At 42.6% G+C, this 16,787-nt stretch overlaps 1 protein-coding gene across 1 annotated transcript; it reads left to right on the top strand.

Annotated features, from left to right (window-relative positions):
- The first annotated feature begins 3,903 nt into the window (after nt 1-3,903).
- Nucleotides 3,904-4,833, top strand: LOC114689867 (transcription factor A, mitochondrial-like). Its single transcript, XM_037201162.1, is given in 2 exon segments — nt 3,904-4,347; nt 4,349-4,833. Coding segments are annotated over 2 exon segments (747 nt in total). The 3' UTR covers nt 4,652-4,833.
- The last annotated feature ends 11,954 nt before the right edge of the window (nt 4,834-16,787 follow it).

Raw genomic sequence — 16,787 nt, 5'->3', positions numbered from 1 at the left:
GGGCAGCAACACAGAGGAGCAAGAGAGCCAGGCATCGGACTCAGGAGCAACTTCACGAGGACTCCTTTTCCCAAGGAGTCCTTCCCTAATTGTGACAGACTGAGTCCACTGCTGGGATGGGGGTTACAGGACCTGGTGCCCTCTGAGGACTGCTGTGACTGCTGGGCTGACAAGCAAGGACACTTCAGTGTGGAAAGAATTCAGTGTGGAAGAGACAACAGAAGGGAGCGTTCATTAACCCCAGACACTCAGATCTGTAGATTCAGAAGGCAGAGCAAACTGGACTTCCTGTATGTTAACAGTCTAAAGAGGACGAGTTATTCAGACCTAAGCTGTGCCTGAAAGGAAGGAGGGGAGTTATCAGCTGAGAAGGGAAGGGCTGCTCCCTCCCCAGGGTTTGGAGGAGATAGTCTAGGTTTGTCATGTTAGTGTGAGATATCGTTAGAACCCAATTGGAGGCCATGGCATTATGAGGGGATGTGGAGGGGGCTAAGAAATGGTATTTGAAAGCAGGAAGCCTGAGTTAGGCACTCGGGAATGCCAGTGCTGAGGATTTTCTGTGCTCATGCAAGGCCATGACATCTTCCAGTGACAGCCTTCCAGGAAGAGGATGAGGATGTTGCATAGACCAGGGCTAAGTTTGCCCCAGAGGACCCAGAGACATCAGTGAAGATGAGTGTAAGGAAAAAGAAAACAAGACAATAACTGGAAATCCTGAAGGCTATCAAGGTGCTGTGAGCTGGAGCTCTCTAGGCAGCAGATCGCTAAGCAGAATCATGGGTTCAAGATCCTGCAGGCTGTTTGACCTTGGCTGAATAGAAGAACATCCTGATAGTAGAGAAGATAAAATGAGGAAGGTCAAAGCCAAAATTATTTGAGATATCTTAGACCTTTAATAGCCATTTACTATCAAGGGCAGCATCAGATATTTTTTTAACTTTTACATAAAACTCTTGTAATGCAGCCTCAGTTGGACACAGCCAGCTGTGCCTCCCCTAAGGCTAGGAATGCCATAAAGGCACCATCTTACTCCTAGAGATCCCCTTGCCTTGCTCTAGCCCCCAACTCATAACCAATCTAAGTGGGGGTATTACTATTAACTTACTTTTGCTGAGGGACCTTTCTTGAGCCCAGGTAGACCTAGAACTCATTTATCTCATATTGGTCTCCAACTCTTGGCGACCATTCTGCAGCAAAGTGATGACTTCCAGACCTGCAGACATGAACCACTACTACCCCATGCCCATTCCTGACACAGGTTTTTGTAAAAGCATGGGTCTTGAAATGGTTTGGGGGGACTATAAAGGTTTATAGTGGCTACTGGACAAAAGTCCCATACTACAAGATGAAAAGAAGGGGGTGGGGGAGGGGCTGGAGCACTGACTAAGGACCTGTTAAGTCCTGGGGTCCATCTCTGGGATGAAAAAGAAAGAAAAAAAAATTAATGTAACCTTTTCCAAGTGGAACTAATCAATCAGGGCAAGTGGAGTCTATGTGTCTAGGTCATGACATTCATACTGCCTGAGAATGAAGTACGTTTTGTTATTTTAAAGTAGAGTCGACAGTTTTCTATAACCAGATTTGGGTAACAAGAGCCAAATGGAGGGGTGCGGGCTGGGTAGCATGATCTAGATGCCAGATGCTGAGACCCACCGTCAAACATTAGGCCAAGCTCGGAGAATCCTGCAGAAGAGGGAGAGGAAGGATTGAAGAGGAACCAGAGAAGTCAAGGACATCACAAGAAAAACCACAGAGTCAACTAACCTGGGCTCACAGGGGCTCACAGAGACTGAACCAACAACCAGGGAGCCTGCATGGGACCAACCTAGGCCCTCTACATATTTGTGACAGTTGTGTAGCTTGGTCTACTGTGGGACTCCTAACAAAGGGAGCAGGGGCTGTCCCTAATGCTTTGGCTGGCTCTTGGGAATACTGGGTCGCCTTGCCCAGCCTAAATAAAAGGGAGGAGCTTAGTCTTACCGCAACTTGATAGATATGTCATGCTTCGTTGATTCCCCTGGGAGGTCTTCTTTCTGAACAGAAATATAGGAGGAGTGGACTGGGGGTGGAGAGAGAGAGTGGAGGATAGATGGGAGAAGAGGATGAGAGGAGAGAGGGGAACTGCAATCAGGATGTAAAGTAAATAAATTAATTCAATAAAAAAGAAAGTCATATTAGGAAAAAATAAATAGTTTTGGTTTTGCTTTAATTGGTTTTTATTTGTTTTTGTTTCTGAGACAAGGTCACAAGCAAACCAGGTGGCCTCCAATTCACCCTATATTATAGCCAAAGCTGGGCTTGAACCGGCCTCCAACTCCCAAAGGCTGTGACTGCAAGTATTTGCAAACATACTATTTGCTCCTTTTTTAAAATCTTTTTAATGATAAAAATCACCAGTATGGAAGCTGAGGGTACAGCTCAGCTTGTCGACATCTTGTCTAGCAAGCATGAAGCCCCTCATTTGATCTTCCATATGAGATAAACCAGGAATGGTGGTACATGCCTATAATCCAAGCATGGGGGGTTGTGTTCAAGGTCATCCTCAGCTACTTATTAATTTTAAGGTAAGCTTGGGATATATGAGGATCTGTCTAAAATGAAATAAAATGATAGTATACACAGATGTAGTGGCTCATGAATATAATCCTATGACTCAGTAGGCCAAGAAAAGATTACTGTGAATTCCAGGCTAGTCTGGACTACAAAGTGAGTCTAGAGCTCAAAATAATAAACAGAAAGCCCATAACTCTCTGGTGTGTGTGTGTGTGTGTGTGTGTGTGTGTGTGTGTGTGTGTGTGTCTGGCTCTGACTCTGGCTATGTGTGTGGCTGTGGCTGCGTGGCTGTGTGTATGATCTGAAGATTATTCCAGCTAGGTGTGGAACTCACCACCCTCCTGCCTCAACTCTTGAGTTGCTTTCTTGACAAAGAGAAAGAAAAGTCTTACTGAGCAATGGAAAGATGGAATCCAGCACCCAACTAGAGGGTTTCAGCTTAGACGTGAGCTGGGGCACAGAAGCGTGTGCAGAAGCTGTGGGTTGATGGCTTCCTCAAGGAAGGGAGAAGCTAATAAAGGACCAGGGAGATGGCTTAGTGGGTAAACTTACTTCGTCTAAGCTTCACAGCCCGAGTTAGATCCCAAAGTCCCAAATGGTAAAAGAATAGAATAGACTCCTGAAAGTTACAATCTCACATATGGGTGTGCATACACACACACACACACACACACACACACACACACACACACTAAAATGGAAAATCTGTAATAGAAATTAAAGTTCAGAATGAGACTTCACAATTGTTGTGAGGATCTAATGAGAATCCATTGTGGCGTATTTGTTATATAACATGACTCTAGGTTTGTTGGTTGGTTGGTTGGTTGGTTGGTTGGTTGGTTGGTTGGTTTGTTGGTTTGAAGTTCACCATACAGATGGGGAGGGATGGAGGGGTGGGAGGGGCTTCAGGACAGTGAAAGCACAAGCAGCAGCACCTGGCTGTTGGTGAAGCACATGATCAGGACAGACAGACAGCCCAAGAAGAGGGGCCCCAGCCACCAGCAGCTCCATGCTGGGGGAGGAATGGGAGAATCCCCCTTAACAGATATAAGCATTTTAAAAATCATTTTAGGACACTGCCAGCCGCCGCCATGACAAGCACCATGTGAAGACTCCGGAATATTTCCCCCTGCATTTGAAGGCCATCCGTGCATCTACCTCCATTATTCAGCATGGAATTATCCAGGCCTGTGGTCACTGATGCTTATTAGGAATGCTACCTTATGCTACTTACTGTAGAAGTGATTGTCTTCCAGTATATTTCTGGCCATGACATCAATGAGGATGTATACTGGAAGGTAGACCCATCCATCCGAAACAGCAGTGGTTTATCCCTGGGCTTTGTGGAAAATGTGTTTTTACACCTGTTTGGATACACTCCAAGAGCAAACCGGAGCTTGTTACTGCTGTGACAAGAGGTTTGAAAGGATGAGCTGGAAGGTCCCCCAAGAGTGTATAAAAACCCTTGTCTGTATTCCGAAATGGTTTTCATCTAACTTGGGTAATTATCCAAAGAAACCTATGAGTTCATACCTTCGGTTTTCTACAGAACAGCTACCCAGATTTAAAGCTAAACACCCAGATGCAAAACTTTCAGACCTGGTTAGAAAAATTGCAGCCGCGTGGAGGGAACTACCGGATGCAGAAAAAAAAGTGTATGAAGCTGATTTTAAGGCAGAATGGAAAGCGTACAAAGAAGCTATGAGCAAATTTAAAGACCAGCTAACTCCAAGTCAGTTGGTATCTTTTGAAAAAGAAGTCAGGCAAAAACGTATGAAAAAGCAAGCATTAGTAAAAAAAGAAAGAGTTAATGTTGCTTGGAAAACCAAAAAGACCTCGATCAGCATACAACATTTACGTATCTGAAAGCTTTCAAGAGGCTACAGATCAAACTGCTCAGGGAAAACTGAAGACTATAAATGAGGCTTGGAAAAACCTATCTAGTGATGAAAAGCAGGCATACATTCAGCTTGCTAAAGATGATAGAATTCATTATGATAATGAAATGAAGTCTTGGGAAGAGCAAATGGCTGAAGTTGGACGAAGTGATCTCATTCGACGCAATGTGAAACGAGCAGGAGACATCACTGAGAATTAAGACAGAAGATGGAGTTGTCTTTGTGATTAGGCACAAGAAACCAACTAGGTCTCAGTGCCTTAATAGTCAAATAAGAAAGGCTAAGGCTGGTTGACACTGGGTAGTCAGTTCCTTTTTCTGTAGCCCACGGACCTCTGCCTGTTGAATACATTTCTGTTATTATATCAAGCCCTGACAGTGGACGATCCTGCAGAGTTGTGCTTTTTGCTTAAGAACTAGAAATGAGACTGTCCATGCATCTGCATGTAGTGGTGAATCATTCTGTGTTTGATGGAGGTAGGTAGACTGTGAAGTGACTTTTACACTCATAACAGTTACATGTAGTTTGTGAAGTTTTTACACTGATGACGGTTACGTGCAAGCGTGTCCCCCATGTTCCAGGGTCAGAGCTGTTCTTGCAGCTATGGCAAAGCTGTGACGTAACTGCGCATTCAAGGGGCTTGGAGACTCATTAGATGAAGTGATTTCTAGCTGTAAATCATGTGTAGAGTTGATGTTTGTACATATAAGTGATTGTTGACATCTTAACAGCTTTTTATAATAGGAACAAAGATTTACAGACAGACTTTTCTCATCTTTTTCTTTTTCCTAAAGTAAAAACTAAGAAATTATGTATTAAGTCTATGCATATTGTTTTTATTGCATAGAATAAAAATTCTAATTTTCCAAACATGAAAAAAAATCATTTTAAAGCTTTTCTATAAATATTTTCCCCATAGTTAAAGAATTCAGTGACTTCCCAGTCATTGAAGAACAAAGTTCAAGTCTAAAAGCTGCTCATCTTCCGGGACGGACACTCCCTTCCCATCTCCAACATTCCAACTAAAGCAAAACTTAGTTACTCCTGCCCTTGGCTACCTCACCGCTAACACAAAACCTCAAATGTCTGCAGCCAACTGAGGTTCTTCCTCACACTGCATACAGCTATTTTGTACAAAAGCTAATCCTCAAACCACAGGTGTCAATGAAAAACACTGCAATATATCTATGCCCTCACCTTCCTGGTCCATACTATAATATAATATTGCATAATACTTACAGACATGGGCCTAAATAAATAGGACTTAATCCAAGAGTACCAGACTATTTTCAACAGGTTTCTTCTTATTCCTCAGGTTCACTTTGCTTCAGAAGGCTTTCATTAATAGCTCACCAATGTAAGTCCATTATCCCATTTAAATGAGGCTTTACCTTCCACGAATCCAAAGAACTCCATTGGATGAAAAGTTGCCTTAATGTCTAGAGATTCATTCCACACATCCTAATGTACCGCATCTAATCCCACATCATCCCATATGTATTTCCATATTGCTTCTCTCCAGCATGAGTCCACAGAAGACTGTACTTACCAGTTAGCTAGGAGAGTCACAGCTTCTTCTTACAGTCTCTCCTAACCCTCTGCTGCTGATGGAGTCTTCCAGAGGTGCCAATGTATAAAGACAGAATTCCATCCTTATCTCCTGGTTGCAACTTCATTCAGGTTGTTTGAAAATTGGGTTGCACCAGTTCTGCAACCCAACTTCCTAGATAGCATCTACACAGTGATGTAAGCAGACTATAGGAAAATATCAGTAAATAGGAACATTGGTTATATGCCCCTGGGTTATTTCCCAAGTAGCAGGGAAGGGTTTCACTTTAGGCCAGTCTCTAGGCTTGGGATCATTCTGACTTTGAGATGGCTGGAGATTCGAGGGACTTTAAACACCTGGACCAACCCTCTAAACTTACAGTTGAATAAATTTCACTAAAGAATGAATAATGGAATATGGATCCCAGCAAAGTCCATGGAGTAAGAACAGAAGTGAATTGTACCCACTGTTCTATCATTCAACTAAATCTTTCTAACAAATATTTACTAGTGGTCCATGCTCAGAATGGAACAGTTGAAAGAGTGCATCCAGCCCCCAGTCTCTGCTTCCAAAAGCTTACAGAATGCAGGGTGCAGTGGTGCATACCTTTAACGCCAGCACTGGGGAGGCAGAGGCTGTAGATCTCTGCATAGTATAGCAACATGCTCTCCAGAGAGAGTCCTAGGCCAGCCAAGGCTGCACAATGATATGAAATCTTAAAAAAGCTGAAGGCAAGCTTCTCCATACCCTGATGCACCTTTCAGTTGTTACAAAAATTGTTCCATGGAGGGTCAGAGTGCGGGAGCTGAGTAATACAAGGAACGACATGACTACTTTCCCATCGGGCAACTAAAGGGAGCTATGGTGTTCAAACAAGAGGGTTTCCAGAAGGAAATGACTTTGGGGCTCATCCTTATCTCTCCAAGTCCAATATTAATTAATCAATTATTTAGTTAATTAATATCATATGTGGACTTCTTAAAGATATGGAAGATAATGTCACAGATCTGTTAGGACTAAAGTATCAACTGGATCACCACCATCTGAATGAGTGTAAGGTGTGCCTCTACATGTCTTTTGGGGAAGACAGATGAATCACCCAGATTTAATAACATTAGGTTTCATGAAATGGAGTTAAGATAATCATTTCCATTTTGATTTGTGCTATTGTTATCACTGTTTGTTTTTCTTTCTCATTTTGTTTTGAGATGAGGTCTCACTGTGTAGCACAGGATGGCCTGAAATTCCTTCCATAGAAGGTGACCTTGAACTTCTGATCCTCTTGCCCCCATTTGTCCTGGGATCATAGGTGTGTGCTACTACCCAGGGTTTCTGCAGTGCTGAGGATCCAGCCCAGGGCTTCATGTCTACTTGGCAGTACTCTAACAATGAGATACATCCACCACAGCCAAGATGATCTTCTTATAAAGAACTGTTTATGTTCCCAAAGAAAGACCTCTCACTGCTGCTAAACACCAAACCATACTGCTCATGCCAGGAACACCTGAATGAAGTGCATACTGAGTTTTGCCAACTGCTCCATCTGGACCTCCTAATTCCACATTGAATTTAAGCAATGGTAAGGCTGAGGATTTGTGGTTCCAGAGAAAATAGAAAAGGAGGACATGGTCAAGAATTTCTCCCTATGTCCCTCAGAATGTAGTAGCAGCAGGGCTGCTCCTTGCTCAGTGTGTCTTGCTGCAATCCCTTGCTTGGGACTTGAATTCCCTGCTGCATTCTGACTTCCTAGAGGGAAAATCCCATGAATCTCTTCTGTCTGTGGTGCACAGCTTGGGTTTGCAGTGCAGCACGCCTGTGTTCATCCTTCCCATCCCAGCACAGACCCTGATTTTTACCAACTATGAGTCAAGCATTGTGTGGGCTCCTACGATATGGCATGCTATTAGTGATTAATTCTGGTATGAGGGGTAGATTATAATAAGCTACTCAAGAAATAAACTAGACTAGGGATAAACAGATTGTTGCTATAGACAACAAATTTAAGATGAAAAGTGAAAGATATGAGGCAAGTCTTCAGACCATCAGAGAGAAGGATCCTAAAAAAGGGAACAGGCATGGAATAGGTAGGTGCAGGGAGCAGGAGAACTTGGACTGTCCTAGAAGCAGACAGGAAGCCAGCCAGTGTGGCTGAAACAGAGGATGATGAGGAGTTGACAAAGGCAAAGAAAGGCAGTCCCTCCAGGCAATGGCTGAAAGGTGTTCAGCACAGAGCAGGTGAATCCTACTGGTAATCTTAGAGAAAACTGGAATACGTAGGCCGCCGTGTGACAAGTATGGAGTATTATGAGAGCAAGGGTGGAGTAGAGGATAACTGGAAGTTAGGACACTGATTCTTAGAAGAGAAGGGGAGGAAAGGCAAGAGGTGGATGAGCATAAAAATCACTGGGATTCCAACAGAAACCTCATGAGAATTGTTTGGCCTCTGTGCTTTGCTTAATCTGGTTCTGCTCTGCTCTGTTTGGTCTGCAGTTCTGCTCCTCATGCACCAGCCTCCTGACTGCTTGATTGCAGGTGTGCGCCCTCACACCCTGTTGGACTGAATTCTTCAGTCAAATTTAAAAAGCAAAACCCAAATGGAAAGGACCATGCTGAGATAAAAATCTAGGTTTTTAAGAACTAGAGTGTAACTCACTAGAGTGTCCAGCATGGACCAAGCCCTGGCTTCAAAACCCAGCATGGCAGTGCACATCTGCAATTCCCAGCACTTGGGAAGTAGAGGCAGAAAGATCAGAAGTTCAAGGTCATCAGTGACTACAAAAAGACTTCAGGGACAGCATAGGGAATGGAAGATGCTCTCCCAAAATTTTTGTTTGTTTTCTAAGATGATTACTTGAAGCAGATGACAGATAGTTGATAGATAGATGATTGACTGATAGATAAATATAGATACATATTGCTATTTTGTTTAAACTGTTATTGTTTCATAGTTATAGTATTTTTTAAAGTATCACGTTCTTTGACAAACCAACTTCACCCTACAACTCTAATCCTCAACAGCATTTATATGAATATAGGCTTTCGTATAATGCATACTCCTTTCAACCGTATTTGAAACAGAAAAAAAAATCTGTGTATAGAGAAATCATTTAATAAAACACATACATTTGTTCCACCTAAACTACACACTCACCTAGATAAAGTGTGCTATCCAAGAAGAAAATTGCAAAGTTACCATATGTAATCATTTATGGGTAGACAGATAAACAAAGACCTATGGGAGATGTGCTACAGGTCACAGGAAGTATCCCCTAGCCCCACATGAGCTCCTGTGATGTGGCCGGTCAGGGCTGAGATAAGTTATAAATGTAAATTGCACACTGAATTTGTAATGAAAGGAAAAAATCAGTAGCTATCTTGAGAGACGCTTCCCCCTCATCTTCTCCAAAGGTATTTGCTGACTAGCAGTTTTAGAAGTGACCGGAAGTTGAACTTACAAGGCTGGGACAATAAATCTATGTATCCTGGACTTGGCAAAGCAAGATATGAGGAGTAATGGGCTCAATTGACCAGAAGTTGAACCCAGAGGAGAGTAGGACTGGAACAATAATCTGAATGTATGTATTCTGGGTTCAACAAAAGCAGGACATAGAAAGTAGAAATTTATGTATCTATAGATACCCTGAATCCTGTTAGCCATCAGTAACCTCATGCTTATAGTTCAGCCAGTAACTGTAACTTCAAAGAACTGCCTCACCCTTAGCCCCCTCATCTAATCCCAAGCTGCATGTAAACCTTTCCTATATAAACCCCTTAAAGTGAGTGCTTGGGCCGTCCTCCTCCACCCGCTGTGTCGGATGTTGGACTTGGACCAAGCCTGAGCTTGCTTGTTATCAATAAACCCGTTTGGTTCTGCATCAGATATTGGCTCTGTGGTGGTCTTGCTTGGGGGTCTTGCGACATGGGCACAACCATAAGACTTACAATGAAAGAGTGTGAACACTCCCTAGTGACTTTTTAAAAATCTACTCCATATTGAGATGAAAAGATAGATTTTTTTCAGTGCATTGAGTGAAAAAAAAGAAAACCCTTAAAATTAACATCACCTATTCCTATTTTTAAATTGCATTTATTTATTCATTCATTCCTTTCTTTATTGGTGTGTTTGTGTAGGCACATACATGTTCATGAGGGTGTGTGTACATGGACACACAGACCAGAAGACGGTATCTAGTGTCCTTTTGTATCACTCTGCCTATTCCTCTGAGTCAGGATCTCTCGGTGATCTTGGGTCTCATGTTTTCTCAGTAAACTGGAAGCCATAAAAGTAGAACAATTCCCTTGCCTCTTCAAGTATCAGTTCCAGAGTATGGATTCAGGTGTTCTTGGGGTGGTGTCTTCTTATGTGGGGGCTAGGATGCTCACTGTGACCTTTGCCATTGTGCAATAAGAACATCTAACTGCTGAGCCGTCTCTCAAGCCCTGTCACCCGTTTCTTTCTAATACTGTAGTAGAGAATGAAAACTGCTATGCAGTCCTTACTGTATTAGGACTGGACAGTGCTGGTTCAGAAGTGCAGCGCAATTGCACAGAGGACTCCTGGGGAGTGAGAGGGGTTAATGGGAAGAACAGAGAATGGGGGAAATCCAATGTAAACATAAACTACAATTTTTGATGTTTGCTTCCCTGAGTTTTTTCCTTATTTGTTTTGAGATGAGAGCTCATGTAGCCCAGGAACCTCAAGAATCCAGGTAGCTGAAGTTTTTTTTTTTAGGCTCTTGAACCTCCTGGCTCCAGGTCTAGGGTGCTACATTTCAAGTACACACCGCCATGTTTGTCTTTTCCACTGTATCGTGTAACTTCCATTTTTTAATATTTCAGTATAGACTAGCATAGACTTTGCATGTTATTTATTTAAGTATGTATACCACTGAGCTATATTACTACCATTATTTTGTTGTTACTGTTTCGTTTTTTGAGACAGGGTCTTTCTTTTTGTTATATAGATCAGGCTGATCTCACAATAGCAAGCCCCTTGCCTAGGGCCAGAAATGCTGTCATCCCCCTGCCTAGTGCCAGAATTGCAGTCATGTGCAACCACACCTGGCTAAAGCATTCAAACTTGAGGAACCAATCTCACGACTCCCAGTAAGGAACATGGCTCACAGTATCATGCTACTCTCTTTCATATTGATCAAGGTTCCATGGTGTGAACGATGCTGACATTAGAGGGAACTGGATGATTACAGGGACACTGGATTTTGCTGCAGATCCAAATTCTTTCAGAATAAAAAGTTGAACAACAACAGCAACAAGGAAATAAACAATCCAAGAAGTCTCTATCCTCCCAGGCTACTGTAAAGCAATTAGCTTCATCAGGCTGCCCTGCCCAGAGTGTCCTTGTGACACCTTGACTGGGAAGAAGCAGCTAGAAGGGTGTGAAATGTCAGATTTCAGAGTCTTTACCTGAACTTCCAGGATGGTGAGGCTGCTGCATGTGTATCAGGAACTTTTAGCCTGAGGAGGATGGTAGATGTCATTGTTGGAAGGAACAGTGAAAACTGCAGAGAACTTCACTGGGCCTGGAGCAGACAGGTCTTGAGGACCCTCACCCTCAGCACTGGAGCCTTCTCTCCACCACAGCTCAGCCAACTCCAGGTCGGGAGAGTTCAGCTGGGATCTAGTCAGTTTTGGTATAGGGAAACTTGTTATAGCCCGTTAGGGTGGTACACAGCTGGGACTACAACAATGGAGGTGGAGGTAGGAAGAGCAAGAGTTCAAGGTCATCTTCCACTACATTCTGAGTTCAAGATCAGCCTAGTCACATAATAGGCAGGTACCACAGAACTGCATAGGTATTTCATTGTGTCACAGCTGAACCAAAAAACATCTGGGTGTAAAACACGGGGGTAGAACATTCAAAAATCTCTTATCCAGCCCCTACCATTGTGCTTCTACTGGGCAGTGCTGCTCTAGAAGCACAGAGCAACGCGAAGGGTCACTCCTTGGGAGAACAAGGGGGCTCTAGGGGGGAAGGCAGAGACCGGGAGGGTTGACACGATCTAGGTTTAAAATGAATGAGGCCTAGTGTGGTGGTGCCTGCCTCTCATCCCAGCACTCAGGAGGCAGAGGAAGCAGGATTACCTCAGATTTGAGGTCCAACTGGACCGCATAGCAAATTGCAGGCCAGCCTAGTCTACACAGTAAGAACTTGTGTGAAAAAATCAAGCAAACCAAAAAAAAAGAAGAAAACACAACATCGAAGTTCAAACAACAACAGGTAGAAATTACAAATGACACCTTATCCATTTATAATATAAAGCCCTAATAAAATAATTCAAAGGTGACACACCTACCATTATCATGTTAAAATAATGAGCAACTTTAACCCGTGACCTCATTACTGCACATGAATAGTTAAATAACCCATAAAAAAATTCATTGTTTTTTCTGGAAGAAGAAAAATCATATAAGCAGAAGAGATTAGGATACAAATTTTAAGAGACTGACTACAGAAGAAATAAAGTGACCTGAAACAACCTTTTTTTTTAAATTACATTTATTTATTTACATATTTTGTGTGTGTGCCACAGGGCACATGTGGAGATCAGCACAGCTTGGGACACTCCATCCTCTCCTTCCTCCATAGGGACCCCTAGGGTCAAACTCAAGCCATCTGACTTAGTCGACAGTGCTTTTACCCGCTCAGCCATTTTGCTAGTCTAAGTGACATTTAAAACAGCAGTAGACACAGCTAACACAGGACACAGAGAAACACTTCTGACTCACACTTCCTCTTTGCACAGGTCTCCCACTGAAAAGCAACTGAAACCTAAGCCTTCCTCAGCCTTGAGGACCCCTAGATAAAATGGTCACCTTCCCCCTGCTTCTCCCTACTTCTCAACTGAAACCCAGAAACATGGTGGATCTCAGAACGGCTACTCTAGGGCTCCCCAGAAGGATCCGGACCATTTGCCTAAAAATCTGGGGATATAGCTGGGTTTTGCTCTATTTCTGTAAGTCAATAGATCACCTTTGGGAGTAGGCACGAGGGCCATTTGAGTTCCAAATCCTATTTTTGTTTGACAGTGATGTTGCATGTTGCTGGAAGTGTAATTATACAATGACTACATTTCTCGAACTCAAGTCAGAAGCTTAGAAATGAAACTATTGTAAGTTGTATAGTGTTTTCATAAATGTCAACAAGCTATTTCCACAAGAATATGCTATATTTATTTTAAAGGTGGGGGTGTGATTCATATCAGTTGACTTGCTGTTACCAGGGGAACTGTCCAACAGTTTACAACTTCTGTCTTGGAAATTACAAATCTGTAAGTCATGGGCAGGGAAACCTCCCTTCTCAGAACCTGTGTGGTCTAATAGGAAATGCCTATGCACTTGTAAGGCCAAGCTAAACATTCAATCTCTCTCTCTCTTTCTCTGAGACAGTCTCAGGTAGCCCAGGCTGGTTCTGATCTTTCTTCATACAAAGGATAACCTGGAATATACTAAGGATGACCTTGAATGTCTCATCTTCTGGCGTCCACCTTTACGCTGGCATCCAGAAAGTGCTCCACCATCCCCCATAATGCAATGCTGGCACTCAGCACAGGGTTCATGCATAGTCAGCAAGTACCAACTGGGTTACAACCTCCTTGATTTTTAAAATTATTTGTTTGTGTGTGTGTTTATTGGTGTGTGTGTGTGTGTGTGTGTGTGTGTGTGTGTGTGTATGCACCAGCTCATGTGTGTTGATTGTGTCTATGCACATGATTGAAGTTCTTGGGGTGACTATCTCTATCCCTCTCCACTTGTTCTTTTGAGGTAGGGTCTTTCCAAAAATTTGCTCTGCTATGCTGAAAAACAGCAAGGCCAGGTGATTCCCCTCCCTACACACACACACACACACACACACATACACACACATACACACACACACAACCACCTTAGAGATGGTGTTATAGACATGTACAAGACACTCAGCTTGTTACATGGATGCTGGGTTCTGAACTCCAGCCTTCATACTTATAGAACAAATGTGTTTAACTGCTGAGACATCTCGGCAGCCTTTGATTTCTTGTTTTTGTTTTGTTTTTGTTTTAAGATAAAACCTCATGCATCCTAGACAGGCTTGAACTTGCTGTAAGCTTTGAACTTTTTAATTTAACTTATTATGATTGTGTGTATATGATGAGTATATGTGAGCATAGGCTCATGAATGCTATAGTATTAATGCAGAGGTCAGAGGACAACTTTCAGGAGTCCATTCTCCTCTTTCACCATGGATTTCAGGAATCAAATTCAAGTAGACAGAGGCTTGGGCATCCAACTCAAGTAATTAGGCTTGCACTGAATCATTTCATCAGCTTTTTTTCCGTGTGTGTGTGTGTGTGTGTGTGTGTGTGTGTGTGTGTGTGTTACTTTTTATTCATTTTTAATTTGGCTGCTCTCTCCTCTCTCTCATTTATTTCTATATATTTATTTATTTTATTTTTTCATATTACTGTGAATTAGATTTTGTGTTACATTTTTAAAGCTTTATTTGTGGTGTGGTTGTGGTTGTGTGAGTGTGGGTGGGCATACACATACATGTGTATGCAATGCATGTGCCTACAGGCACATATACTAAGACTAGAAGGGGGAATCACATGTCCTCCTCTATTACTATTTCCATGATGCAGCATCTCTCCCTGAACACCAGCACGTGGAATGGTCTCACCCACGTTTAGGGTAGGTCTACCACCTCAATTAACCCAAAATAGAAAATACCTCACAGACACGGCTGGAGATTTGTCTCCAAGATGATCTTAGACCCTGTGAAGTTAGCAATCAACATAAACTATCACACAGTATATTCAGCCATTCTGCTATTTCTCTGCTAGGCTGGAAACCAGGAAGCCCCAGCAGTCCTCTTGTCTCTGGCCCTCCCCAGCAGGGTTCCGGGCACGCAGTAGACTCCTGTCTTATTCACAGGTGCTGAGTTCTAATCTCAGTCCTCATGACTGCACAGCAACCACTCTTAAACACGGGGCCATCTCTCAACCTTCTTCCTTTCGAAGGCTTGAAGCTCCTCTTTGCCATTTCCTGGGCCCCTTACACTATCTCCTTTGGCTCCCTCATTTTCTTCTGTACCACCCACCAACTCCATCCCAAATACTTGATTTTAAGTGACTACAGGTCTAAAACCAAGGGTTCTAATTCCAGCTTGTTGCAACCTTCTGCTGCCCCTGGCTTTGACCTATTTTCTTTGATGAGGAGAGGAAACAGGAGAACATTGCTGTAATGCTTAATTTAACTTTTATAAACAAAGGAAAACAAAAAAATTCAAATTTTTAATAAGTATGTAAAAGGAAAAACTGAAATACCCTGTGGTATAATTATTGATTTGGGTATTTTTTCCATATGCTAAGCAGAGAAATATACAGTCTAAAACATTCTTTTTTGACTTAAAAATGTAACATTATCTTCTGACAACAATACAAACTCTGTAATAGAGATTTTGGTTGTGTTTTCTGCTGATCTTAGAGACTAAACAGTGTCAAGCAGGAAGTAGCTACTAATAAAGATCTCCTGAATGAATGGATATGATCCTTTCTCCTGTCAGATCAACCAGACATTTCACAGGCCAGAAATGTGATTCATTCTATTGTCCCAGTACCAAGTGCCTGCACATTGCAACTGCTTGAAAGTGTTTGTTGCTGGGCAAGGTAGACACAGAACTCAGGAAGAAAAGGCAGGAAGATTAGGAGTTCAGGGCCATCTTGGTGAGTTCAAGGTCAACCTGGGATATATGAGCCCTTATCTCAAAAACCAAAAGCCAAAAAAGTACAAGCTCTCTGCAAAACTACCAGGTTCTATTTAATCACATGTATGGTTAGACTCCATACCATGTGCATTAGTTAATTTTCCAGTTGCTATGACAAAATCCATGATGAAAGCCTCTTTAAAAGGGAAGAGTTTATTCTGACTTATAAGTCAAGAGGACATGGTCTGTGGTGGTGGGGAGACATGGGAGTAGGCACCAGAATGTGCCGGTCACATTGCAATGGCAGTCAGGAAGCAGAAAGACATGGATGCCAGCGCTAAACCTGCTTCCTCTTTTCATGCAGTTCAAAACACCATCCCATGGAACGGCCCCACCCACATTAGAGTGGGTCTTCCCACCTCAACTAACATAATCTAGAAAATGCCTCACAGACTTGGAGATTCATCTTCAAGGTGATTAATTTAGATCCTGTCTAGTTAGCAATCGATAGAAACTGTCACACCATGTCATCAACCATCCCCCATTGATGTAAAAAGTCCTCAGCAAATACTAACACAGTGATCATCTTTGTATACATGCTTTTGCTTAAAGACTTTGTCCAATAAAAAGGCTAGTGGAGGAAACCATTGATCCGGTTTAAATATGCTCAAAGTCCTTCCCAGTAGTCTTATAACTTTCAAACATTTGTGACTAGTTTCCTTACCTACATGAGAGCTGTTACCTCTAATTGATTTTTGCCAGCAGATCTCCCTTCCGTACCCACCTAAGAAAGCCAGTGCCTGTCATAACTGCACAGTGCCTGTGCAGCCTAAGCACCACAATTCATACAAGAAAACCTTGCACAAACAGACAGATGCCTGTGTCCTCACTGACAAATGTCTTCTGTTCTACACAGGAGCTCCCCAATGCAGAAGTCTTGTGACAAAGCTATCTTTCTGCTCATTTAATTTTTTCCACTCTGGGCTGTTTAATTAGGTTCTGTTACATACAGGAACCAACACAGACCAAGGCACTGAGCAGACAGTCATAGGAAGACAAAAGTGATGTCCACCAGCCTGGACAT

Source organism: Peromyscus leucopus, chromosome 8b, assembly GCF_004664715.2.
Source record: "Peromyscus leucopus breed LL Stock chromosome 8b, UCI_PerLeu_2.1, whole genome shotgun sequence".
NCBI lineage: Eukaryota > Metazoa > Chordata > Mammalia > Rodentia > Cricetidae > Peromyscus > Peromyscus leucopus.
This window is presented reverse-complemented; position numbering and strand designations above follow the sequence as displayed.